The 27,109-nt window shown below is 51.1% G+C and overlaps 1 protein-coding gene across 1 annotated transcript in view; it reads right to left on the bottom strand.

Moving 5' to 3' along the window:
* ttn.2 (titin, tandem duplicate 2) overlaps positions 1–27,109 on the bottom strand; it is a 251,946-nt gene that overhangs the window by 63,514 nt on the left and 161,323 nt on the right. Inside the window, exons 111-151 of the mRNA XM_080785291.1 lie at positions 24,827–25,153; positions 24,177–24,479; positions 23,773–24,072; positions 23,207–23,503; positions 22,383–22,670; positions 21,870–22,163; positions 21,268–21,567; positions 20,755–21,111; positions 20,369–20,613; positions 19,695–20,009; positions 19,300–19,414; positions 18,317–18,625; positions 17,342–17,523; positions 16,935–17,064; positions 16,644–16,795; positions 15,726–15,873; positions 15,252–15,472; positions 14,919–15,015; positions 14,491–14,787; positions 13,803–14,102; positions 12,999–13,313; positions 12,495–12,727; positions 12,229–12,379; positions 11,512–11,793; positions 10,683–10,985; positions 10,069–10,374; positions 9,365–9,646; positions 8,619–8,806; positions 8,247–8,358; positions 7,408–7,546; positions 7,069–7,232; positions 6,788–6,939; positions 6,266–6,422; positions 5,720–6,001; positions 5,039–5,338; positions 4,325–4,618; positions 2,880–4,199; positions 1,856–2,546; positions 1,226–1,557; positions 691–1,049; positions 117–381 (exon numbers count right to left, since the gene is read on the bottom strand). Of these exons, the coding sequence (XP_080641417.1) occupies positions 117–381; positions 691–1,049; positions 1,226–1,557; positions 1,856–2,546; positions 2,880–4,199; positions 4,325–4,618; positions 5,039–5,338; positions 5,720–6,001; positions 6,266–6,422; positions 6,788–6,939; positions 7,069–7,232; positions 7,408–7,546; positions 8,247–8,358; positions 8,619–8,806; positions 9,365–9,646; positions 10,069–10,374; positions 10,683–10,985; positions 11,512–11,793; positions 12,229–12,379; positions 12,495–12,727; positions 12,999–13,313; positions 13,803–14,102; positions 14,491–14,787; positions 14,919–15,015; positions 15,252–15,472; positions 15,726–15,873; positions 16,644–16,795; positions 16,935–17,064; positions 17,342–17,523; positions 18,317–18,625; positions 19,300–19,414; positions 19,695–20,009; positions 20,369–20,613; positions 20,755–21,111; positions 21,268–21,567; positions 21,870–22,163; positions 22,383–22,670; positions 23,207–23,503; positions 23,773–24,072; positions 24,177–24,479; positions 24,827–25,153 (11,604 nt within the window). The remainder of the gene's footprint in view (positions 1–116; positions 382–690; positions 1,050–1,225; positions 1,558–1,855; positions 2,547–2,879; positions 4,200–4,324; positions 4,619–5,038; positions 5,339–5,719; positions 6,002–6,265; positions 6,423–6,787; positions 6,940–7,068; positions 7,233–7,407; positions 7,547–8,246; positions 8,359–8,618; positions 8,807–9,364; positions 9,647–10,068; positions 10,375–10,682; positions 10,986–11,511; positions 11,794–12,228; positions 12,380–12,494; positions 12,728–12,998; positions 13,314–13,802; positions 14,103–14,490; positions 14,788–14,918; positions 15,016–15,251; positions 15,473–15,725; positions 15,874–16,643; positions 16,796–16,934; positions 17,065–17,341; positions 17,524–18,316; positions 18,626–19,299; positions 19,415–19,694; positions 20,010–20,368; positions 20,614–20,754; positions 21,112–21,267; positions 21,568–21,869; positions 22,164–22,382; positions 22,671–23,206; positions 23,504–23,772; positions 24,073–24,176; positions 24,480–24,826; positions 25,154–27,109) is intronic.

Below are 27,109 nucleotides of genomic sequence, written 5' to 3'. Positions count from 1 at the left end.
CCGTTACAGCAATAGCACTGTGAAGTGTGAACTTGTTTATATTAAAGGAATTGCATTCCTTTTCATTTATATTTTTTTGTTATTAACGTCTCAAACTTTAGCTGTGTCTCTCTCACCAATGGGATCCTTGGCTGCGACGGGTCTGCAGGCCTTGCTGGGCTCTCCCATGCCCACCTCGTTCTCCGCCTTCACCCTGAACTGGTACTCGTGGTTGGGGATGAGGTTGGACAGCTTCAGGCGTCTCTCGGTGATGGGGGTCTTGGTGCAGGTGACCCAGCGCACCGCGCGCTTCTCCTTCCTCTCCAGGATGTAGCCGGTGATGGACTTACCTCCGTCGTTCTCGGGAGGAGCCCAGACCACCGTCATCTCCTCCTTACCCACCTGGACAGGAGACGAGGACCACAAGGGACATGTTTACAAGGTGGACGCGGTGCTGCTTTAGGCAGAGAGAAATGTATATACGAGGTGGACGGTGCTGCTTTCTGTCACAGAGAAATGTACACGGTGTATCTATTTGATTTAATTTGAATTATTTTTAAGCCTAATTCATGATGTTAAAGTCTGTCGTATGTGCAGTACTGTACTTGAGTAAGTAATTAATTACACTCGACGACTTTACACCACTGTGCGTGTGTGCGAGCGCATGCGTACGTGCGTGCGTGTCCGACTGTCCCGTGTGTGTGTCCATACCTTGGTGACCTCGGGGGCCTCGGGGGGCCCGGGCTTGCCGAAGCGGGTCCTGATGGTGGCGGGCTTGGTCTCCAGCGCCAGGCCCGTGCCCATCTTGTTCTCGGCGCGCACCCTGAAGATGTACTCGTTGCCCTCCACCAGGCGTATAATATTGCAGTGGGGGTTGACCACACTGGCCGAGTAGGTGGACCACACCATGCGGCGCGTCTCGCACTTCTCCAGGATGTAGCTGTCCACCTCGCAGCCGCCCTCGTCCTCCGGGGGGTCCCACACCACGCGGCACTTGTCCGCTCCGATGCCCGTCACGCGCAGGTTCCTGACGACGCCGGGAACGTCCAGCACGTTGACGTTGGCGAAGCCTGGAGAGAGAGAGAGAGACGGAACGGGACGATTAGTGGGGTCACAGTTGTTTGAGCTAATGCATTGGCACTCCTAATGAATCACGTGGGATCACAGTCACTGCATAACAGGCGCGAGGTGAAGCCAATGCAGTGCCAGCATTGGGGCTAAGATGTCAACATGACTCGTGGCGTACCCGAGAAGGTGCCGGCCGAGTTGGTGGCGGTCACGATGTATTTGCCGGTGTCCGAGCGCTTGGACTTGGTGAGGAGGAACTTGGAGTAGTCCTCTCCGTTGTCGTAGCTCAGTCGGGGGTTGATGGGGTCGGTGCACTTGTCCTTCACCCAGACCACCAGCGGCTGGGGCTTCCCCTTGACGGACGCCTCGATCCTCACGGACTCTCCGGCCTTGACGGTGACCAAGTTTGCCACCTTCAGTTCCACCACGGGCTTGATGATCTCCTCCTTCACCAGGACGTCGGCGACCTTCACCCAGGCGCTCTCTCCGCCCTCGCTGCTCGTCTGGACCCTGGAGACGTATCGGCAGAGAAACATGGTAAAGAACCACACTATTTAGGACTAGTTACTGTAACATAAATATAATATAAGATGCCCTGAGGGCGAGAAGCGACCTCGCCCTAAAGGTCTGCTTCTCCAGACAGACTGAATGAATGAATGCCAGTGAAGACCACTCTACCTGAAGGTGTAGGTCTGCTTCTCCAGACAGACTGAATGAATGAATGCCAGTGAAGACCACTCTACCTGAAGGTGTAGGTCTGGTTCTCCAGACAGACAGACTGAATGAATGCCAGTGAAGACCACTCTACCTGAAGGTGTAGGTCTGGTTCTCCAGCAGCTTGTCGGCCAGGTAGAAGGTGTCGGCGAGCAGCGCGTCGTTGAGCTCCACCCACTCCTCTCCCTCCTTGTGCAGCTTGGCCTCCAGGTTGTAGTAGAGGTGGGGGCTGCCGCCGTCGTAGTCGGGCTTCCTCCACTTCAGGTGCACGTGGTGGTTCCCCACGTCCGTCACGCGGAACTTCTCGGGCTCGCCGGGCTTCTGCAGCGGGTCGATGGCCAGCAGGGCCGTCTTGGTCTCCGTGCAGGGGCCGGGGCCCATCTTGTTGGTGGCGCAGACGCGGAACAGGTACTCCTTGCCCTCCATGAGCTTGGCCTTGATCTTGCTGTTGGTGCACTCGGAGGAGACCATGGACCAGAGGCTGAGGCTGGGCTCGCGGCACTCCACGATGTAGTGGGTGATCTCGGAGCCGCCGTTGTCCTTGGGCGCCTCCCAGTTGATCATGCAGGAGTCCTTGGTGGCGTAGGTGATCATGAGGTTCTGGCAGTGGGCCGGGCGGTCCAGCACGTTGACCGTGATGACGCAGGACGCCTCGCCGCCCTCGTTGCTCGCCTTCAGGCAGTAGAGGCCGTGGTCGTCGCGCGTGGCCTCCTTGATCCTCATGGTCACCGCGGGGAAGTTCTGGATCAGCGTGATCCTCTTGCTGTTCTCGAACACCGTCTCTCCTGAAAGAACAATTAGAACCAGTTAGTGTGACTAAAAGACTCTTGATATTTTGGTCGACTAAGACGAGACTAAGACCAAACAATTTCAGATGACGGAAATAGGACTGAAACAAAAAAGACTAAGTCCGAATCTGTGGTCAAAATTAACAGTGAATTATAACAATTCTAATAATAGGAGTGTTATTAATGTGTTACACAAAGTAATGCTACGTCAACCAATTCATATTAAAAGGTGGTGTTAAATATAACATACAGATAGTAAACATTGATATTGAGTGTGAACATCACTGACATAAAACGAATATTAAATAACATTTAAAAAAGAGCTCCTACCTCTAGACCAGAGGATCTCGGCGTCGGGTCTGGCCGTGATGAAGCCGATGATGTTGATGTTGTGTCCCACGCGCACCGTGAGGCGCTCGCGGCACGTGGCGGCCATCTCGATCTCGGGCGGGATGAGGATGTCGTTGGCGACGATGGCCTCGGGGATCTCGATGGTCTCGCCGTCTCCGATCATGTTGGTGGCGTGGACGCGGAACCGGTACTCGGCGCCCTGCTCCAGGCCCTTCACGCCGTAGGCGCACTGCTTGATGAGGTCGTCGTCCGTCCTCACGTTCTTCCACTCCTCGGAGTCGCCCTTCCTCATCTCCACGGTGTAGCCCAGCACGGGGCTGCCTCCGTCCCGGCTCGGCTTTATCCACACCAGGTCGGCCGTGGAACTGCTGTAGTCCTTGACCTTGGGGTTGACGGGGGGTCCGGGGATGGTGATGGGCCGACAGGGCTTGCACAGGTCGGAGGGCGGCGAGGCGCCGCTGTAGCCGGCTTGGTTCTCGGCGAACACCCTGAACTCGTACTCGTTGCCCTCGAAGAGGCCGAGCACGCGGTACTTCAGGTCCTTGCAGGGCGTCTTGTTGACGCGGATCCACTTGCCTCCCTTGTGGCGCCGCTCCACCAGGTAGCCGGCGATGCGGCTGCCGCCGTCGGACAGCGGCATGGTCCAGCCCACCGTCACGGCGTCCTCGGCGATGTCCGACGCCTGGGGCTTGCCGGGGTGGGCGGGGGGCTCGAAGGTGTGCTGCGCCACCGTGGGCGTGCTGTCCAGGGGCGCGCCGGCGCCCATCTTGTTGACGGCGCGGACGCGGACCACGTACGTCACGCCCTTCTGCAGGCGGGAGATCTTGAGCGTCGTGTCCATGCTGCCGGAGCTCACGCCTCCCCACGTCTCCTTGTTGGACTCCTTCTTCTCCACGATGTAGCTGGTGACGGGGCTGCCGCCGTCGTCCTTGGGCGCGCGCCACTCGATCTCCATGTGCTCGGGGGTCACCTCCAGGATGCCAATGGGCCCGATGGGCGCCGCGGGCACGTCCAGGACCGTCACGTTGAGCGCGGCGGACTTGGAGCCGGCCGGGTTGGACACGGTGAGCAGGTAGCTGCCCGAGTGGCCGCGGGTGCACTCGTTGATGCTCAGGATGGTGGAGAAGTTGTCCGTGTCGATCTTGATGTTGTCCTCGCTGACCACCTCCTCTCCCTCGATGGTCCACTTGGCGGTGGGCACGGGGATGCCCCTCATGATGGCGGGCATCCTGATGGTGGTGCCGGCCTTGGCGATGAAGCCCTCGGTCAGCTTGAGGTCCACCTCCAGGATGGGAGCCACTGAACACAGAAAACCATCATGATTTAGAAGACATTTTGTAGAATGGAGCTCAGGACTAAATGGGTTAAGTATAATTTGATGCCTATATTATATTAAGTATCCCAGTGTGGGCGTGGGTTCTCACCCAGTTTCTCCTGGCACAGCACGGGCACCGTGGTGTCGGGCCGGCTCAGGCCGATGGCGTTCTCGGCGCGCACCCTGAAGCGGTAGGTCTTGCCCTCCTCCAGGTCGGTCACGTGGCTCTCGGGGATGCTGACCACGGCCCACTCGTCCCACTCGCGCTCCCCTTCCTCCTGGTACTCCACCAGGAAGCCTGTGATGTCACTTCCTCCGTTGCGGTCGGGCCAGTTCCACTCCAGCCACACCTCCGTCTTGTCCACGTCGACGTGGTGGAGGTCCTTAGGGGGTCCGGGGGGGACTGTGTGGGGGGGCAGAGTATTATTATTATTATAGTGGTGGAGGTCCTTAGGGGGTCACACCCGTCATGACATAAAACAGACACTACTAAGCCTAATTTGCTCAGACACCGTGACGTAACATTCTCCATTCACTGTCAACAGGAATTTTATGTTTGTTTAAGAAGAGGTTCGAGGATGAAAAACCAAAAGCTGGACCCCTCTCCAAAATAGAAAATCCTAGAGAAAAAATTCCTTTGTCAAAAATTTGTTTTGGTCAATATTTCATACATACGACTATAATCTATTCATTTAAAAGGTTATAGTAAAGCCACGGGAAAGTCCACATTTGTCAAACACACGCGCACACGCACGCACGCACACACGCACGCACACACACACACACACACACACACACTATACACACACACACTCTGACTCACAGAGGGGGTTCATGAACTTGACAGCCTTGGGCGTCTCCGTGAACTCGCTGCGGCCGTAGACGTTCTCGGCGGACACGCGGAACATCATGGAGGAGCCCTCGATGAGGTGCTTCAGCATGTAGGAGCGCTTCTTGGACGAGGAGGACACGGGGATCCACTGGGTGGCCGAGGCCTCCTTCTTCTCCACCACGAAGTTGGTGATGCGGGAGCCACCGTTGTCCTCGGGGTCCTTCCACGACAGGTAGCCCGAGTCGCACCTCACGTCGGACACGCGGAGGTGCTGGACGGGGCCGGGTTTGTCTGCAGGGGGGAAAAAAAAAAACATCCACGCGTTTAAAAAACACCTTGATTGGTCTGACAACGTACCCAGAACTATAGGGACGTGGTGCAGAGAATGTTAGAGTGTGGCGGGGGATGAAATTCCCTAAAAAGGGCACTTTTGAACAAAAATATCGAAAACAGCGGATCTACAAGCTCTCTCGTTGAGAGCTCGTAGATCAGCTATTTCCGCCGGGGGGGCGTGACCCCGCACTCTTTAGCTACTGAAGACGCGGGCGTATATACGACATGGATTTCTACGCGTATGACGAATTCTTTCAACACAACATGTCGCGTTGACGTTCAGGAGAGTTTGAAACGAGGCCATTTTATGTCCTGCTGCGGCAAGTCTGAAGGACTTACCCAGAACCAGCACGGTGCAGGTGGCGGTCTTGGAGCCCGCCGGGTTCTCCACGTTCAGGGTGTAGTCCCCGCAGTCGTCGCGGTTGCAGAACCGCATCTCCAGCTTGGTTCCCGTCAGGCTGGTGTCGATGTCGGCGCGCGGGGGGATGTCCTCCTCGTTCTTCTTCCAGGTGACGGTGGGGAACGGGGCGCCCTTGATCGCCGCCATCAGCACGATGTGCGTCCCGGCCATGGCCTTGATCTCTCGGGTCATGGCGGCGTCCAGGATCATCTCTGGGGGCTCTGTTGGCGCGTCCAAGAAAAGATGGTGTTAGAAACTTTTATTATAGGTTTATAGGTGACCCACCACCGTGAATGGGAGCCCGTCATTGGATTGTTATTAATTTTCATTTTTTTTCATGTCATGTGAAAGCAGGAGGGAATCATAGCTTCAAATTGACAAATTGCTTGTTCAGTTTGACCCACCAGTTGTGGAGATATTATGGCTTATAGAGTAATGTCTTGAACTAAGAGTTCAAGACAAGAGTGATGACGTGTGTACTGTACCCAGTCTGTCCAGTGCTCTGATTGGCTGGTTGACGTTGGCGGCGTCAGACTCTCCCGCGGCGTTGACGGCCGTGACCCTGAAGCGGTACAGAGACCCTTCCTCGAGGTTGATCACCTTGAACTTGGTCTCCTGACATGAGTCTGGGGTCTGGTTCACCTGTTGGACATAACAACTGACATGAGTCTGGGGTCTGATTATGCAAACAGCAGAGGGCGCGTGAAAGAAAAGAGAAAGAAAAAATATAGTTTTCAGATATTTGCTACTGTATTTGCTAATTGTATTGTCATTTCGTGAAAAATATTTTTCATGAATCTAGAATTGCAATCATATGGTGAGTTGAGTGGAATGTTACATGCCTATAGTTCCAACACATGGAGTCAGCTAGCAGTAGCATCGCTCTCTCTTTCATTTGAGTCTATAGTTACAACACAACGAGTCAGCTAGCAGTAGCACCGCTAGCTCTCTCTTTCATTTCCCTGTGAGTGATTGAAGTGAATCAGCGGTTAGTTAGGCACGCTAACCTTTTCCCAATCCTCGCCTCCTGCTTTCTGGAACTCCAGCAGGTAGCCGAAGATCTTCCCTCTGCCCGTGTCCAGGGGAACGCCCCAGGACAGCGTGACCGACTCCTTGGACCTGTCGATGGCCTCTGGACTCACCGGGGGGCTCGGTTTCACTGGAGACAAAACCAAAAAACGCTTTAGTTCAACTGGACCTATTCTGCGCACGTCACAATAACATGTTAATCATCATACATTCTAAACATCTACGTTCTATATTTTATACAGGTTTTGAGTTGTCTCACCGATAGGGTCCTTGGCGAAGACGGGTTTGGACGGCGGGCTGGGGTCTCCCACGCCCACCGCGTTCTCCGCACACACTCGGAACTCGTACTCGCAGCCTTGCAGCAGATCAGTTACCGAGTATTCCACCTTGGGGAAGATTCGCTCGGTGCTGCAGGCCACCCACCTGGAGAGGGGGGGGAGGGGGGGAGGGTTCGTTAGGGCAACATTATGATTTATGTTATTTCGTCGTCAGTGTATGTCCCAAAAAAAAGAACCTGTGTTCCAATGGATCCAATCTAGTCATTATTTATCTTGTTAATACAGTAAAGTACAGTAACAGTACAGTATGAGTACAGTACCTGGTAGCCATGGTCTCCTTCCTCTCCACGATGTATCTGCTGATGGGCTTCCCTCCGTCGGCGGGGGGCTCCCAGGAGATCAGAGCATTGTTGTGGTAAACCTCCAGCACTATGGGCTGCTTGGGGGCGTCTGGGACCTCTGGCAGAGTGACCACACGACACACGGTGAGAAATGCAAACGCTATTCTCATGTGCTCTGCATTGATTATGCTCCTCCTGACGTCTGACGTATAACTATGAAGTCTAAACTGACGAACGGGTACATTTATAGTTACTGAAGATGTCTCGGATAGTGTAGCAGTGTGGTGTGGAGGGTGCAGTCAGTTAGTGTATACTTACTGAAGATGATAGTGTAACTGTGTGGTGTGGAGGGTGCAGACAGCAGTGTAACTGTGTGGTGTGGAGGGTGCAGTCAGTTGGTGTATACTTACTGAAGATGATAGTGTAACTGTGTGGTGTGGAGGGTGCAGACAGCAGTGTAACCGTGTGGTGTGGAGGGTGCAGACAGCAGTGTAACTGTGTGGTGTGGAGGGTGCAGACAGCAGTGTAACCGTGTGGTGTGGAGGGTGCAGTCAGTTGGTGTATACTTACTGAAGATGATAGTGTAACTGTGTGGTGTGGAGGGTGCAGACAGCAGTGTAACTGTGTGGTGTGGAGGGTGCAGGCAGTTGGTGTATACTTACTGAAGATGATAGTGTAACTGTGTGGTGTGGAGGGTGCAGACAGCAGTGTAACCGTGTGGTGTGGAGGGTGCAGACAGCAGTGTAACTGTGTGGTGTGGAGGGTGCAGACAGCAGTGTAACTGTGTGGTGTGGAGGGTGCAGACAGTGTATACTTACTGAAGATGTCTTTGGCCTTGCACTCGGCAGACAGCAGTGGCTCACTGATGCCGTAGATGTTCTGAGCCATGATTCTGATGATGTAATCGCGACCCTCGATCAACTTGGGAACCTGAGGACCAATCACAAACAACGGACCGTCTTAATCCTTGTCTTCGAGGGTGTCAAGTCTCGTCTCATGCACTTTAACAAGAGAGGCGTGGTCGACATCGCAGTGGAAATGATGGTTCCTGGAGCTTCCTCGACAGTGTTAACGACAGTAGCTGGATTAAATAGTTTCATATGTGGGTGTATTACACCTCAGAAGTACCTATGATTAAAACTAAAAAAATGAAGACGTCCTTCATGTCCAAATCTACGGCGGTTAATTACCCTGCATGAGGTCCTGGTGCAGGAGGAGATGACGGGCATCCACAGGTCTCGGTTGGTGTCTCTCTTCTCCACTATGTAGTTGGAGATGGCGCAGCCTCCGTCGTCCGCGGGCGGCTGCCACGAGATCACCAGGGAGTTGGTGTAGACCTCGTCGAAGACCACGGGACCCTCGGGGGGCTGCGGCCGGTCTGCACACACACAGGGGGGGGGGGGTCAGAGGTTAAGACCATGAAAACATACTCCAGTTTTTTTAGTGAGGGACGCCTGGGGATATTTGTATAAAGTGCTATGAAGTGGTTTAAACAAACATTGAAAGTCAATAGACTTGGCGGCCAATATTATTATGACTGATGTTAAATATGATCTTCCTAAGGTTAATATGAGCGTCAGATCAATATTTTAAATGTGTTTTATTTCATGCACACGCAGTCCATAAATTCCATAGGGCTGGATGGATAGATATATAGATAATAAGTGTGCCACTCACCAACCAGTCAGTAAATAGACAGATGAATAGGTGTGCCACTCACCAACCAGTCAGTAAATAGAGAGATGAATAGGTGTGCCACTCACCAACCAGTCAGTAAATAGAGAGATAAACAGGTGTGCCACTCACCAACCAGTCAGTAAATAGAGAGATGAATAGGTGTGCCACTCATCAACCAGTCAGTAAATAGAGAGATAAACAGGTGTGCCACTCACCAACCAGTCAGTAAATAGAGAGATGAATAGGTGTGCCAACTCACCAACTACGGTCAGCGTACACATTCCTTTGCGCGTTCCCGCGGCGTTCTCCACGGTCAGCAGGTAGTTGCCGCTGTGCTCTCTCTTCACCTTGCTGACGGTCAGGCTCAGGGTGCTGGCTGTCTGGCTGGTGGTCAGCTCCTCGTCCGTCACCAGCTCCTCCTCGTTCTTGGTCCACGCGAGGGCGGGCGCGGGCTTGCCCGTGTAGCGTCCGGCCAGGACGCACATGTCCCCGACCTTGACCACCAGCCGGTCCCTGAAGTCCAGGTCCAGGGTGGGCGGTTCTGAAGGACACACACACACACACACACACACACACACACACACACACACACACACACACACACACACACACACACACACAAATGTTAGTTCTTTATTTGAATCCACAAATTACAATGAATTTTTAACAGGAAACAAATATAACGGGGTTGACAGTTCATGTTCACTTAACCCATTCTGACCGGGAACCCCTTTTGGTGTTAGCGTCATGTCATGCTTTAGCTATTTTTGAAAAATCGAAGAACGACTGACATTTTTTAGAATCTGATCTCAGGTCAGAATGGGTTAATCAGACCAGTGTGTGCAGTCCAGTGGAAACCTCGTATGAATCTGATCTCAGGTCAGAATGGGTTAAGGATACACATGGCACCTCCTTCCTCCTCCACACTAACAGACAACGGTTTAATTGTGGGTCAGAACTCACCGAACTCGTCTCTGCACTGGACGGGTTTGGTGGCGAAGCAGAAGCGTCCCTGTCCAATGACGTTGACGGCGGCGGCTCTGAACTCGTAGCTGGAGCCCTCCTTCAGGCCGGTGTGCGCGAAGGTCTTCTCCAGCAGGGCGCTGTCGGCGCCCACGCGGCTGAAGTGGTCCTTGCCCAGGAGGCGGGCCTCCAGGACGTAGCCGGTGACCTCGCAGCCGCCGTCGTACTTGGGCGGTCTCCAGGACACCGTCACGGACTCCTTGGTGATGGCCGTCACCTCGAGGTCCTCGGGGCGCTCGGGGACAGCTGGGAGGAGGAGGAGGAGGAGGAGGAGGAGGAGGAGGAGGAGGAGGAGGAGGAGGAGGAGGAGGAGAGAGAAAGTGAGGAAGAGCAAACAATACATCGATGCATCCCCAATGATGAAAAATGTCTAGGTTTGAATTCATGACGCAAGCTCAGTTCGGGGCTCTCCCCAGGTTCGCAGAGGGAGAGTATAGCAATAGGCACCGGGTGGGGAAAAAAGGGTTACAAAATGGTGGGATAAAATTTTAACAATAATAATACAGATTCATGACACATAATAATAACAATACTAATAATAATAAAGTCCGTACAGGTTGGGTCGGTGATGAGCACCATGCTCTCCGTCTCGATGAAGGGCCCCATGCCGATGATGTTCTCCGCGGCGATCCTGAAGAAGTATCCCTTGCCGTCGATGAGGCCCTGCACCACGGCGTTGTTGCGCGTCACCGTGTAGGACACGGACGTCCAGCCCATGCGGTCGGACACCCTCTTCTCGATGATGTAGTTGGTGATGGCCGAGCCGCCGTTGTCCTCTGGGGACGACCAGGTCAGCTTGCAGGAGTCCAGGGTCAGCGCCTCGCCGGCGAACGGCAGGCCCACGGGCCCGGGCACGTCTGGAGGAGAGGAGGAGGAGGGGGGACGCACAGAGGGTAAGGTGATATTCCCTTCACATTGGTCGCATCTCTTTTTTTATAACGTCTTGTTTTTAATATTTCTGATTAGATAGATAGATAGATAGATAGATAGATAGATAGATAGATAGATAGATAGATAGATAGATAGATAGATAGATAGATAGATAGATAGATAGATAGATAGATCTTTATTGTCATTCAGCAGATACATAAAATGCATAAGATAACGCAATGTGGTTTCACTGGCTTCTAATCCACTACTTAAAAGGAATGCTTTAAAAAAAGGGATATATAGGGATAAAGGTTAGGGGGTATTGCACTTGTTCAGAAGTCTAATAAGGAAAAGCCACTCAATAAAGGCTTTTTAAACTTCCTTTTGGAATGTCTTCTTTCGTTGTACTTCTGGCGTCAGAAGCACACTGTATTTGGACATTCGAGTGTGTTTTCTTATTAAACGTCTAAACCACACAACTATATTGTCACACTGCCACGGTTTCCATCTTACCCAGGACCTCCACGATGATGACCTTCTTCCTCTCTCCTCCCTCGTTCTTGGCGCTCAGCGTGTACATGCCCTGGTGCGCGCGCACGCAGTTCTTGATCACCAGAGAGTTGGAGATGCCCGTCTTCTCCACCTTGGCCTCCGCGGGCACCTCTGCGTCGTCGCGGGCCCAGGTGATGGTGGGCGCCGGCTTGCCCGAGACGTAGGCGATGATGCGGATGGTCGCTCCGGCGTGGAGCACCATCTTCTCCTTCACGGACGCGTCCAGGTCCATCTCGGGAGGAACTGGAGGGGAGGTCGAGAGGTTGCCATGAATATAAAGAAATATAGAACTTTGGGTTTGAGAGGGACAGCAGACAGAGGGGGACAGAGGGAGACAGAGGGGGACAGAGGGAGACAGAGGGGGACAGAGGGAGACAGAGGGAGACAGAGGGGGACAGAGGGGGACAGAGGGGGACAGAGGGAGACAGAGGGAGACAGAGGGAGACAGAGGGGGACAGAGGGGGACAGAGGGAGACAGAGGGGGACAGAGGGAGACAGAGGGGGACAGAGGGGGACAGAGGGAGACAGAGGGAGACAGAGGGAGACAGAGGGGGACAGAGGGAGACAGAGGGAGACAGAGGGAGACAGAGGGGGACAGAGGGAGACAGAGGGAGACAGAGGGAGACAGAGGGGGACAGTGGGGGACAGAGGGGGACAGAGGGAGACAGTGGGTCTTACTGGTCCTGTCTTTGCATTCGATCATGTCGGCCACGTCTCCGGGTTCTCCCACTCCGGCCACATTGACGGCTCTGACCCGGAAGCGGTACAGACCTCCTTCCTTCAGCTCCGCAACCACAAACTTGGTTCCTCTGATCTCGTTATCTTTGGCCTGAGAACAAGAACATGTTTCTATTAGAGTCAAACATGAATCAAATCAGATCACGGTAATGATTCTCCTTTAACAGATTAGTTTACTGTAAATGGTTTAGAAACGGCTGGCTGACCTTCTCCCACTCCTCGACCTCGGCCTCGCCCTCCGGCTTCTCCTCTGGCTCCTCGGGGCCCATCAGCGCAAACCGCTGTGCCTTCTGCTCCTCCTCCTCCTTGTTCACCTCCTTGTACTCCACAAAATAGCCGGTGACCTTGGAGCCTCCGTCCACCACCGGGGGGAGCCACTCCAGCTCCACCGTGGACCGTGTCCAGTCAATGACCTTGGGTGCCGGGGGGCCGGGGGGCTCTGGAAGTACGGACACATTAATGAATGATTAGATTAAGAAACTCTGTTTGTAATACGAAAGCAATTAATTAAGTCATTTCCAGTTATTGCACAGTAACAGACTACCTCAGTAACAGAATACCACAGTAACAGACTACCACAGTAACAGACTACCACAGTAACAGACTGCCAAGTCCATTTGTTTTAACCAAACACACCACTTTACACTACCTGTAATAGTTTGCCATCTACATGTTTAAGTGGCGTTGTCTATAAAGTGAAGGGGTCTTACCGATGGGGTCTCTGCAGACCACGGCGTCAGAGGGCACGCTGGGCAGGCCGCAGCCGGCGGCGTTGGCGGCGGTCACTCTGAAGTGGTAGACGGCGAGCGGCAGCAGGCCGAAGACGTCGTAGTTGTTTCCGATGGGCAGCGCCCGGATGGGCTCCTTGCTCACCTTGGCCCAGCGCTTGCTGCTGGTCTCCTTCTTCTCGATGATGTAGGTGGTGACGTCGGAGCCGCCGTTGTACTTGGGCTCGTCCCAGTTGACCGTCATGGACTCCAGACACACCTCCGTGATGACGGGCTTCTCAGGCTGCCCGGGGACCGCTGGAGGGAGGGAGGGAGAGAGAGAGAGAGAGAAGAACACAACACAAGCATGTGTTAGAGTAACTAAGCGCATTCACTGCTGAACTTGATTATTACATTGTACTTTGGACTCCACACCTCAGAGACAATTATTTGAAAACTTTAGCTACAACTTCATATCTAGGCCCCAGTAGGCTCCGTATTTTGGTTTGAGAAATGTTCATATCCACTTTCAAACGAATAGCGGAAATACCGGTATAGCTCACAATGCTTTGCCGTGAGCATGTCTATTTTCGGTATGTTATTCATACAGTAAATAAGTATACAATCATTTTATAATACATGGCCTGCTTTCGGCCGCATTATTTAATTTGATAGAGTTATTTGACATTATCTGCCTTGTGCAGTTTGTTTACAAAGCCTAAAAAAGGCAAACGGACATGATTTCAACTTTGGACGATTTAAAATGTAAATGTCATGTTGGTGCCACTGGGCTGCTGCTGAACTCACTGAAGAGGTTGCGGGCCTTCTCGGACGGGCTGATGATGCCGGGTCCCGTGCCGAACTTGTTCTGCGCCATCACGCGGAACTCGTACTCGTGGCCCTCGGTGAGGCGCGTCACCAGGTACGCACACTCCTTGGGGTCGTCGGACACGTGCACCCACGACTTGCGGTTCTCCTCGCGCTTCTCCACCACGTAGTTGGTGATCTTGGAGCCGCCGTCGTCCTTGGGCGCCTTCCACGACAGGCCGATCCTGTCGGCGAACACCTCCGTCAGGACCACGGGTCCCACGCATGGCCCGGGGGGACCTGGGGGGGAGGGAGTCATTTTATTGGATCAGAAACTAACCGGGAATGAAACTGTATCACAGGTGGAAACCGTCGAAACTGTTTGAAACTGTTCCTATTCAGGAAATGTACGAATGTAGACCTCATTTAGTCACAAAGTATTCATTTATAATTCATGGCGTGTCTTGTGTGTTTACTTGTGTTGAATTATGGGTTCATAATAAAAACCCACATAGACAATTTCACTATCTATGAAATGACAATCTACAATCCGGAAAATCTGAGTTTGTAGATCGGCCACAGTTTCTCTGTGCGTACTCGAAGTACACGAAGTAGGGCTATCTGAAGATACGAGATTTCTGGCCAACGGTAGCGACGGCAAACTGATATTTCTTTTTGTTTTGCTGACCGAGCACGGTGAGTTTGATGTCCTTGGAGGCGGTCCCCAGGCTGTTGGTGGCCGTCAGGGTGTAGATGGCGTTGTCCTCGCGCGTGGCGTGGTGCACCAGCAGCGTGCACTTGTCGTGCGTCACCAGCTTGTTCATGTGCTGGTCGTACTGGACCGCCGTCTTCACCTCCGGCTTGGCCAGAGACGCCTTCTGCCAGCTGAGCGTCGGGAAGGGACAGCCGCTGATCTTAGCCACCACGCTGACGTCGCATTCCTCCTCGCCCTCGATGGCGTCACGCGCCAAGATGGTTGGAGCGCCTGGTGGGAGATGGGGAAGAGAGGAGAGTGAGGAGCCGTGGGGCAGTGGATTTGACCATAACGGGGTTACTAAAATGTTCACACAGTTTATTTATGATTGGTGGAGCCAAAATGTGTTCAGTCATACTCACAGGTCTGGTCCTTGATGACCAATGGTCCAGCGGTGGCCGAGGGCCTGCTGGGTCCCGCCTCGTTCACGGCCTTCACTCGGAACTCGTACTCTCCTCCCTGGCAATGATGACGGCACGTTTAAATATGTTTCACACATTCAATTCTTCATAACTTCAAGATATATGCGGCAGCAGTGGTTAATTTAACCGTCATCTGGGGACCACCCCAAAAACAGGTCAGAGTCTTAAGGCCCCCAAATGAGATCGTGAGTCGGGGGGACACCATGTAGTGTAGCACTTTCTAAAGTGCGGATGTTGGTTGGTAATTATAATAATAATGACCACCAGACTGACCTCCTTCAGTTCCTCCACGATGAAGGTGAGCTCCTCTACGTTCCTCTTGTTGCACAGCTTCCATGTCTCCTTCTGCTTGGCGCTGGGGTCCCAGCACAGCCTCTCGATCACGTAGTGAGAGACCGGAGAGCCGCCGTTGTTCTTGGGGGCCTCCCAGGTCAGGGTCACCGTGCTCTTGGTCACCAGGTTGATCTTCACATGGGTGGGAGGGTCGGGTATGTCTGGAGGAGGAGAGGAGAGGAAAAGGGGAGAGGAGAGGAGAGGAGAGGAGAGGAGAGGAGAGGAGAGGAGAGGAGAGGAGAGGAGAGGAGAGGAGAGGAGAGGAGAGGAGAGGAGAGGAGAGGAGAGGAGAGGAGAGGCATGTTTAGTTGACTGCTGTGAAAAAATGTATAGAAACCCTTTCAATATGGGCTATATATACAGTAAATATATTATACACTATATTTCAGTAATAATATGTCATGTATGTCTCACAGATGGGGTCTCTGGCTTTGACGGGGTCTGTGGTGAGGGCGTACGGTCCGAAGCCCAGTCTGTTCTCGGCCTTGACCCTGAACAGATACTCAGAGCCCTCCAACAGGCCGGGGCACACGTAGGCCTGGCTGGCACACGCTACGTTCACCTGGACAGCAACACAACACAGCATTCATCAGCTCACATGATCCATGTTCACTCATACATTATACAGTTCACAGTCAGTCTAACATCGTTTGTAATTTAGTTTCATGAAATGTGTTGGTGCGATCTTCCTATGGTCCAGGCCTTGTCATATATTTGATGTAAAGTGCTGTGGTGTGATCTTCCTATGCTCCAGGCCTTGTCATATGTGATGTAAAGTGCTGTGGTGTGATCTTACTATGGTCCAGGCCTTGTCATATATTTGATGTAAAGTGCTGTGGTGTGATCTTACTATGCTCCAGGCCTTGTCATATATTTGATGTAAAGTGCTGTGGTGTGATCTTACTATGGTCCAGGCCTTGTCATATATGTGATGTAAAGTGCTGTGGTGTGATCTTACTATGGTCCAGGCCTTGTCATATATGTGATGTAAAGTGCTGTGGTGTGATCTTCCTATGCTCCAGGCCTTGTCATATGTGATGTAAAGTGCTGTGGTGTGATCTTACTATGGTCCAGGCCTTGTCATATATTTGATGTAAAGTGCTGTGGTGTGATCTTACTATGCTCCAGGCCTTGTCATATATTTGATGTAAAGTGCTGTGGTGTGATCTTACTATGGTCCAGGCCTTGTCACATATGTGATGTAAAGTGCTGTGGTGTGATCTTACTATGCTCCAGGCCTTGTCATATATTTGATGTAAAGTGCTGTGGTGTGATCTTCCTATGCTCCAGACCTTGTCATATTTGATGTAAAGTGCTGTGGGGTGATCTTACTATGGTCCAGGCCTTGTCAGTCACACATCTCTTCTCGATGTAGTAGGTCTTGATGCGCTCTCCTCCGTCTGTGTCGGGGAGCTTCCAGATCAGCCTCATGGTGCTCCTGGTGACGTCCGTCACCCTCAGCTCCTTGGGAGCCCCAGGGACGTCTGGAGGACGGGACACAGTGACACGGTCAGACTTCAAACTAAAACACTTGCCTATAGTATCACCATGACGTTACGCCACTGGTCTGTAATGGCAAAGTTAACAATGAGTGTGTGTGTGCGTGAGTGAGTGTTTACGCACCGAGGACTGTGACGAAGACGTTGATGTGCTTCGAGCCAGTCTTGTTCTTGGCTTGGATGGTGTAGCGACCGGAGTGAGTCCGTATGGCCACGGGGAAGCTCACCACGGACGAGGAGTCTGTGCTCTCAATCTATGGGAACCACAACACAGGATTATTACTAGCTCTATGGGAACCACAACACAGGACTATTACTATAGCACCGACTGCTTTTCAATGAGGCTTTATTTCACCCCCATTTACAACCATCGACTACCTTTTAAAACTAGACAATTTCATTCAAAAGACTACGACTAAGATGACATCATAAATCTGCTGTGAAAATTAGACACTACATGGCCAACAGCTGCCGCTGCTGCGTCTATACTCTATACACGCTCGCTGACGTCTAAACGTCTGGCGTTCTGACCTGGCAGTCGATGGGCAGCTGGTGCAGCTTGTTCTTCCTCTCCGTCGGGGCCTTGCCGTAGAAGTCCCAGGTGACCTTGGGGGCGGGGCGGCCCTCCACGATCACGGGGATCTTGAACGGTTCTCCGGCTCTGACGAACAGCAGGTCGTCGGCCATCATGCCCAGGCTGAGCTTTGGTTCGGCTGGAGGGGGAGGAGACAACGTCAGTGTTAAGGCAAGTGGTCAGTGTTAAGGTGTGGGTCCCTTGCACATAGAAAGAGGATAATTCAAGCTGCAATGTTGGTGAGTTTTTTAATACAATCAGACGTTTCTGTTTGGGTGTATGGGCTGTCAATCAGATATAGGACTTTTCTGTGTGGATGTATCCAGGGCTGTCAATCAGATATAGGACTTTTTCTGTGTGGATTTATGGGTTGTCAATCAGATATAGGACTTTTTCTGTGTGGATTTATGGGCTGTCAATCAGATATAGGACTTTTTCTGTGTGGATGTATCCAGGGCTGTCAATCAAGATAGGACTTTTCTGTGTGGATTTATGGGTTGTCAATCAGATATAGGACTTTTTCTGTGTGGATTTATGGGTTGTCAATCAGATATAGGACTTTTCTGTGTGGATCTACGGGGCTTTGCCACTCAGTCGCCGTTCCCGCATCATAACCTCCGGGTATGATGAAGCATAGCTTTAATAACATTGTTAACCCATTCTGAACGGGAACACATTTTGGTGTTAGCATCATGTTGTGCTTTAGCTATTGAAAAATAGCAGATCTACAAGCTCATAGCGCGCCACCGAGTGGCGCGCTACGAGCTTGTAGGTCTGCTATTTTTGAAAAATCGAAGAACGACTGACATTTATAGAATCTGATCTCAGGTCAGAATGGGTTAATCAGACCAGTGTGTGTCCAGTGGAAACCTCGTATGAATCTGATCTCAGGTCAGAACGGGTTAATTAAAAAATTAAAAAATCCCACTCACTGTGAATGTCCACCACCTCCACGTCCTCCGTCTTGGGGCTGGGGTCGGACTCTCCGATGCCGTTGACGGCGCTGATCCTGAAGCGGTAGATCTTCAGCTCCTTGAGGCTGGGCATGGTGAAGGTGGTCTCCGTGCACAGGCTCTCCATGTCGTTGACGCGGACCCAGTCCGAGGCGCCCTCGTCCTGGATGTGGATGATGTAGCCCTTGATGGGGCTGCCGCCGTCCCACTCGGGGGCCTTCCACGCCAGCTTCACGCTGTACTTGTTCTTGTCCGCGATCGTCGGAGCCGCGGGCATGCTGGGGGGAGCTGGGAGGGACACACACACACACAGCTTTTATTTTATTTATTTTATTTTATTTTATTTTATTTTATTTTATTTTATTTTATTTTATTTTATTTTATTTTATTTATTTTATTTTATTTTATATATTTTATATATTTTATATATTTTATATATTTTATATATTTTATATATTTTATTTATTTTATTTATTTTATTTATTTTATTTATTTTATTTATTTTATTTATTTTATTTATTTTATTTATTTTATTTATTTTATTTATTTTATTTATTTTATTTATTTTATTTATTTCATTTACAATTTACAATTTAGATCAGTGATTCTCAAACCTTTTCATCTTAAACCCCAAAATTATTTTTAGTCTCCCACGTATCCAAAATTACAGAAATACATTTTGAAGTATAACTATACCGGGCTCTATACGGCTGTTCATTATGAAGTAACTATACCAGGGCCTACGGCTGTACAAAACGGTGAGAATAGCCTATCTACTTCACTTGCTGGGATCTTGAGGATCTGCTGTTTTCACCATCACACTATCTCTATATTGATTTTATTTCCTCACGACCCGTAAGGGCTCAGACCCTGTGTTTATTATTGTCCTAGTACTAGTATTATGTATCCCATCCATTATAGCACATACACTAGTACTACTAGTACTGATAATGTGTACTCACTGATTGGGTCGACAGCGAAGGCGGAGTCAGAAGGTGAGCTGAAGGCGCCGGTTCCAGAGGAGTTGGCTGCTGCCACTCTGAACTCATACTCTGTCCCTTCGAACAGACGAGTCACCTGGAGAGGGTGATGACATTTTAATAACAATAACTCACACTCTGTCAATAATTCAACATTCATGATGGAAGCTGACCTGCTACTCCCATAAGGATTATTTTTCATGATAATTCATAAATAATGTATAAAAATAAATGTATAAATGCTGTTTATTTCATAATAATGAATATTAACAAACGTACCTGGTACTCCCATAATGTTTATTTCATAATAATGAATATGAATAAACGTACCTGGAGCTCCCATAATGTTTATTTCATAATAATTAATATGAACGTACCTGGAGCTCCCAGCCCTTCATGCCTCTCTTGGTGACGGGGACCTTGTTGACCTTGGCCCAGTAGTCGCTGCCCACCTCCCTCTTCTCCAGCCAGTAGCCGGTGACCATGGAGCCTCCGCTCTCGCGCGGGGGCTCCCACGTCAGCGTCATGGAGGTCTTGGAGTGCTCGGAGATCTTGGGCTTCTCGGGGGGTCCCGGGAGGCCGAAGGGGTCCTTGATGAGCACCTGCTCCGTCAGGCACGGCTCCGACTTGCCGTAGCGGTTCTCGGCGCGCACCCTGAACATGTAGGTCCTGTTGGTCTCCAGGTTCCACACCTGAGAGAGAGAGAGAGTGGAACTACATGTTAGGGAGGTACCAGTGGAGAAGAGATCCAGCCCGCAAGTCATATTATGTTTAGTTGTGCTCTGAAAATAGCAGATCTACAAGGTCAGTGCTCACAGATTTGTGTAAAATCATGTCATTACGACACCATCAAGGTCCGCCAAAATATATTTCTGTCGACAAAATTAACTGTAGATGTAGTCGACTAAACGATATTTGGCCGACTAATACTAGACTAACACTAACACATTTTAGTCAGACTAACATGACTAAAATATGAAGGGCAATTTTATTCAATGACTCTTTGACTAAAACTAAACCCAAAGCAACAGTAAGCAGTAGGAACACGGACCCCGAATTTCTTCTCGATGATGGTGCTGGTGACCTCCTCCCACTGGGGGGCAGCAGGCGCTTCAGGCGCTTCCTCTCCCTCCTCCACCTCCACCTCCAGCTCGCCCTCCTCCACCACCAGCAGCTTCTCTACGATGTAATTGGTCAGCTCACTGCCGCCGTTGTCCAATGGCGGCTCCCAGTTCAGGTAGCAGGACTCCGCCCTGATGTTGGTCTCCCTCACGTTCCTGGGAGGAGTGGGGCGATCTGTGGGGGGGGGGGGGGGGGGGGGGAGGAGAGCAATGCATTTAGAGAGGAGAGGAGAGGAGAGGAGAGGAGAGGAGAGGAGAGGAGAGGAGAGGAGAGGAGAGGAGAGGAGAGGAGAGGAGAGGAGAGGAGACCACTCACCCAGCACCGTGACGGTGATATGGTGGTAGACCGTGCCCATGTTGTTGGAGGCGGTGATGGTGTAGACGGCCTTGTCGGTGCGGTTGGCAGAGGGGATGCTCAGGGTGGTCTTGCAGTTCACCCGGCCGGTGTCCACCGTCTCGATCTTCAGTCGGCTCGTTACGTCGGCGTCGGTGGCCTCGTCGGCGGGCTCGGCGGCGGCGGGCTCGGCGGCGTCCATCAGGACGTCGTCCTTGCTCCACTCCACCTTGGGGATGGGCAGACCCATGACGTCCGCGGGGATCTCGATGGGCTCGCCCTTCTTCACCACGATGCAGTCTCCCTTGAACACCTTCAGCAACTTGATCTCCGGAGACACTGCAGAGGGGGAGGCAGGGATATATCCAACGTGTCAAAACCGGTCGACTATCCAACTAGTCGACGAGTAAATCCACTAGTTGACCTTGTTGGTACTACTATATAGTAACAATCACTAGAAGTCAAAGCCCTAACTCCCGGCGGTCGTATACGTACTTTCGTCATCCTGGATGATGACCGACATGGGGATGGACGGCTGGCTCTCTCCCAGCAGGTTGGAGCACTTGATCCTGAACTCGTACTTGAAGGCCTCCTCCAGGCCGTCCACGGTGAGGGTCAGGTTGGGGCAGAGCTCGGCGTTGCAGGGCTCGAACTTCTCCTGGTCCATCCTCTTCTTCTCCACCGTGTAGCCCACGATGGGGCTGCCGCCGTCGTTGCGCGGAGGCTTCCACGCCAGCGTGATGGAGTTCTTGGTGCGCTCCGTGTAGTGGAACTTCTCCGGGTAGCTGGGAGCGCCTGGAAGGAAGGGGATGTTCAGGAGATGTTCAGGAGATGTTGTGACAGTTCAGACAACTCGTTATGCAGTGGTGGAGAAGAGAGAGTTATTCAAGTAAAAGCAGCAATATTAAAAATGTGGAAATGCTGCTGCAAGTGAATCTACAATGAATTAGCGTGATTGAGCTACAAACTCACAATGCGTTGCAAGTACTTCTGAATAAGTATACAAGTATAAAATAGAGCTTTGATGAGCCTTTATGAGGCCCAGCTCCATAATAAATAATGATTATTCAAATTAACCCAAATAGAAATGTTCTTACACTGGGCGTCCACAGCCTTGATGGGGCCCAGCTCCACGGGGACACCCAGGCCATACTTGTTCTTGGCGGTGACCTGGAACATGTACTCCATCTCCTCCACGATGCCGGCGATCTCACACTTGGAGCCCACCGTCTCGATGGGCTGGCGGTACGAGTGCATCTTGGCGTCCTTCCTCTCCACCACGAAGCCCGTGATGTCACTTCCTCCGTCGTCCTCCGGGTCGTCCCAGTTCAGGAAGATCATCTTGCGGGTCACCACCACGGGCTTGAGGTCCGTGCACGGGCCCGGGACATCTGGGTGGAGAGAGAGGGGGGGGGGGCGGGGAGAGAGAGAGATGTCAGTTATCTAGGTTCAATGATGCAGATACAAAGATACAAAGCTATACAAATTAGTTGAACTGGCTTCAACTTCAGATAGAAAGACAAACAAATGTGCTGTGAATCTTTGCATCTGCCCGCCGCGTGACTGTGAACGCATCACAACGGTACCCGGCGGCCACGGCCCACACTCACCCACGACGTCCACGCGACACCAGGCGTTCTTGATGCCACTGGGGTTGCAGGCGCTGATGGCGTACTTCCCGGAGTCTTCTCGCCCCGCCTTCTTGATGGACACGATGCTCTGCTCGCCCTCCTCCAGGATCTCCACGCGCTTATCGTCGGGCTTCTTGTCCTCGATGAGCCACGTGATGAAGGGGCGGGGCTTCCCGTGCACCACCACCGGCAGCCACAGGTTCTCCCCGGCGCGGATGATCACGCCGTTGTTCTTAACGTTCAGGTCCATGTCGATCACTGGGGGCTCTGCGGGGGGAGAGAGGGGGGTGTGTTTATAGAGCTTACAATATAGAGATATTTAAAGTAGAGTAAGTGATTTCACTCAAAAAACCTTAGGTTTCGTTTTTGGCTGTGGGACCTAAGCCTTCGTCCAATCAGGATAGAGAGTCAAAAACGAAACCTAAGGTTTTTTGACCGCCAGGGGTTAACTGGGGACAGGGAGGAACTCCTTATATGGTCAGCACACTCTATAGTAGAGAGGATTATCACAACAAAACAAAGAAATAAGTGATATTTGAATTAAGTGAAATCACTTACTCTACCTTTAACCAAAATAAAAAAGCTCTAACAAGTAAAGCAGTTCCTGTAGAAACTGTGTGGGCTCGCTGAAAACCCACAACGTTGAAATGAACGTTTACAAAGTATGACAACAAAAATGGACCATTGGCCCGGCGCCGTGATGAGTATATTTTACAGAAGCCCCAGTAAATGCCCAGCTTATGTAGTTTCGATGACAACAACACTGACTGTAGAGAACTCGTGTTAATGGAGCCCGTCCGTACCTGCAGGGTTCCTGACGATGACTTGCTGGGTCAGGCCGGGCGTTCCCTCGCCCGCCGCGTTGACGCCCATCACGCGCACCATGTACTTCCCTCCGTCGCGGACCCCGAACACCGTGAAGGTGCGGGTCTTCTGCAGGCGCTCCGTGGCGCGGGACCAGTCCTTCTGACCGGCCAGGCACTTCTCCACGTGGTAGCCCGTGATCTCCCCGCCGCCGTTGTCCACGGGCACGTCCCACTCCACGTCGATGGAGTGGTCGGTGGTCTCCGTCACTCTGGGCGCAGGAGGGCCGGGAGGCACTGAGGGAGAGGGAGAACATTATTATGCTCGGACTTACTCGAATCTGTGTTCCCAATAACAACAACACAGGGGGCGTGTGTGTGTGTGTGTGTGTGTGTGTGAGGGTGTGTGTGTGTGTGTGTGTGTGTGTGTGTGTGTGTGTGTGCGTGCGCGTGCGCGTGCGTGTGTGTGTGTGTGTGTAGTGTGTCATCATGTCTACTGGACTTACACATGGCCTCATGTCTACTGTCTACTACTACTGTCTACTAGCCATGTCTACTGTACTTACAGATTGCAGCCTGGGCGGTCTTGGGTTCTGATGGCAGGCTGAACTTTCCCGGTCCGGCCTGGTTCTCTGCTGCTACTCTGAAGATGTAGGTGAGGCCTTCCATCAGGCCCTCCACGCACAGCTCCGTGTCTGCGACCAGGTCCCTGTTGGCTCGCCCCCAGTGGGTGCTGTTGATCTCTCGCTTCTCCACCCAGTAACCCACGATGGCGTTCCCGTTGTCGGCCGGAGGCTCCCAGGTCACCACCATGCTGTTGGCGGTGACGTCCATGATCTCCGGTTTGTCGGGGATGCCAGGAAGCTCTGAGAGAATACAAACAATGCGAACATATAATACAACCCGTCGTTGACAGTTTGTTTAGCGTTTTATCTTGCTGCAAATGTTGCTTAAAGGGGGAAAAACGCACCGAAGGGATTCTTGGCGATCATGGGTTTGGAGACGCAGGGCGGACCGGGCCCGAACTTGTTCTCGGCCACGGCCCTGAAGATGTACTCCTTCTTCTCGATGAGCTTGGGCACCAGGAAGCGGCAGCTGGCCAGGATGGTGGTGACGGAGCTCCAGCCGAACTCGGCCTTGGTGTTGTCCTTCTTCTCCAGGGTGTAGTTGAGGATCTCGCTGCCCCCGTCGTCCAGAGGGGCGTCCCAGCGGCACAGCACCGAGTTCTTACGGATCTCCTCGAAGCGGAAGTTCACCGGTTTACCGGGAGCGTCTGGAGGAGGGGGGAGGAGGAGCCACACGTCAGTGTTTACGTAGCGCCGCCGTTAGACGTAGTGACGAATCAATTCAGTTAAATTAGAAAAAAAAAGTGAATAACTTTTCAGCAATACATGTATTTAAAGGAAAACTTAGGTTAGGAATGTATTTATTTATTTATTTTTTTTATTCACGGAACATATCCTATTGACAATCTATTTAAACATTTTATTTTCAATATTTGCACTGCCAGATATCGGCCCAATCGGACAACCGTCCTATCAGATATCGGCCCAAATCGGCCCGGGCCTATCGCCGGTATTATTATTTACGATAGAACGGAGGCGGGACAAGAATACTCACCGAGGACGTTGACCTCGCAGACGGCGGTGCATTTCCCGTGGCTGTTGACCACCTTGACGGTGTAAACGCCATGGTCTCCGCGCACCGTGTCCCTCACGGTGAGGTGGGACTCCCCCCGGTGGCTGTTGTCGATGGTGAGACGCTCGCTTAGCGGCGGGCCTGACTCCTCCTCCTCCTCCGCCGCCGCCGCCGCTGGCTCCGCCTCTGCCGCTGCTGGCTCCGCCTCCTTCTTCTCTGCTCCTTCCTCTCCCTCCTTGACTTCTCCCTCCTTGACTTCTCCCTCCTTGACTACTTCCTCCTTGACCACTTCCTCCTTCTTCTCTCCTGCTGCAACGTCGTCACAATAACCATCACTTTAGTTTTACTTCCTTTTGACGTTTTTAATTCAGTTATTATAATTATTATTTGTTTCTAGAGTCGGATTTGATAGTTTTTATTAGTTCTTTATTTATTTTTAAATTCTAATAGTGTATTAGTTTTCGTGTTAGTTATAGTTTTTTTTATATACTTTATTTTGTCACCTCCCCCCACCCCTTCCGTTGATAAATCCTACCACCGTCATCATCGGCGACATTTTTAATATGTTGTCTACTTCCCTACCCGCCAAAGCATTGGCCACCACCCGCTCCCGCCTCATTAACCCTTTAACCGCCACCAAATATTGGTCTGCCGTCCTTTTTCCAGCTCACATAGACGGGGGGGGGGGGCTGCCGCTGTACGCAAAGTACAGCGACAGGGGCTTGTCTAGACTCTGTCTTACAGCTTTTGCAAAAAGTGAACAGGTTCTAGAGGAAACAGTCATGCTTGTTATTGCGATGCAAAGCAAACAAGATGAATTGCGTAATATAAAACTAAAAGTATCAATGTAGATTATGGATGCACCGAAAGGGAAATTCTTGGCCGAAACCGAATATAAGAAACAGTTGGCCGAAAACCGAATACCGAATATCCGAATATATTTCATATTATATATATTTTTGCCTACCATTGCTGTCATTGCCGTACCTTAAAGCTACCTGATTTATGGTTATGGCAAAACTTAACTTCAATAATAATCACTGTTATCGGTCCATAAAACATTTATTCAGCTCATTTGAACGCATTAATTGCATACACTATTCGGTGATATATTTTCGGCCTATTTTCAGGCCGAAACCGAATAGGCCGAAAATGCTTTTTTTAGCCATTTTCTGCCGAATATTTTCTGCGGACGAATATTCGGTGCATCACTAATGTAGATAGTACAATTAGTTATATGCTTTACCTAGTTTTACATAAGCATGGCATATGTCACTCCCGGCATCGTTGGCAATTTCACAAGTGTATTTTCCAGCTGCCTCTTTTCTGTCACTGTAGAGAACTTGCAGGATGAGGGTGTCATGTGTGGTCTTGACATTGTACTGGTATGAAGCCCAAATGAGCTTATTGTCCTTCTTCCAGGTCACAAAGCCAGGTTTCTGGGTCCCAGTGTACTTGCACTTGAGAGTCAATGGCTGTCGCAGTTTGAAATACGTGTCTTCCAGCTTTTTCACAAAGCGTACAGGTTCTGAGAGGAGCAATGTTTTGCATTAGTGGCATTTTGATTATTAGCAGAGAAATGGTGAAGCTCATGCACAGTAGAAGCATTGTTTTTTTTTGGTTGAGCCGTGAAGCAAAGCTTGCAAAGCTTACACAAGTTGTCCAGTCTTCATTTTTTCACCTCAGAAACATAGCAAAAATCAAACTGTCACGACTATGGTCGTGTGTGGTTATGATTAATTATGAGTGTTATGATTTATGAGTGTTATTTTGTGTGTTTATTGCTAATATTATATATATATTTATATGGCGGTATTGTTATAGTATATGTATGTATATGGAATTATCTTAGGCCTAGATGAACCTGTATTAGACTAACTCTCCTCCCATGCAGAGTATACTAATGGGTCTTCAGACAGAATGATTGTCATCAGCTGTGTGTCTGGGGTACTCCTGTTGGCCATGACAGTGGAGGCCTGATCATCCTCCCTGATTGGCTGACGGTCACGTGAGGGAGCTAACGGCCGTAGCTCTCACACTACTAAGCCCATTCACCCCCAGACAGGCACTGGGGAAACAACTTCCAAAGTCTTTCCCCCATCCGTCGTATTACTGTCGCCAACTGTTTTGCCTTGTTTTGTGAAGTTGAACATTTTGTTGAGAGACGTTATTTCCCTTCGGAAAGGAATAACTTTATAGTTTTGTTTTGAGATCCGTTTATTGTATTTCCTTTTGAGTTAAGAGCCATTCATTTGTAAACTTGTT

Source organism: Protomyctophum bolini (genome assembly GCF_963924005.1).
Source record: "Protomyctophum bolini genome assembly, chromosome: 16".
NCBI lineage: Eukaryota > Metazoa > Chordata > Actinopteri > Myctophiformes > Myctophidae > Protomyctophum > Protomyctophum bolini.
The sequence above is the reverse complement of the archived record's forward strand: the minus strand, read 5'-3'. Positions and strand labels throughout refer to the sequence as shown.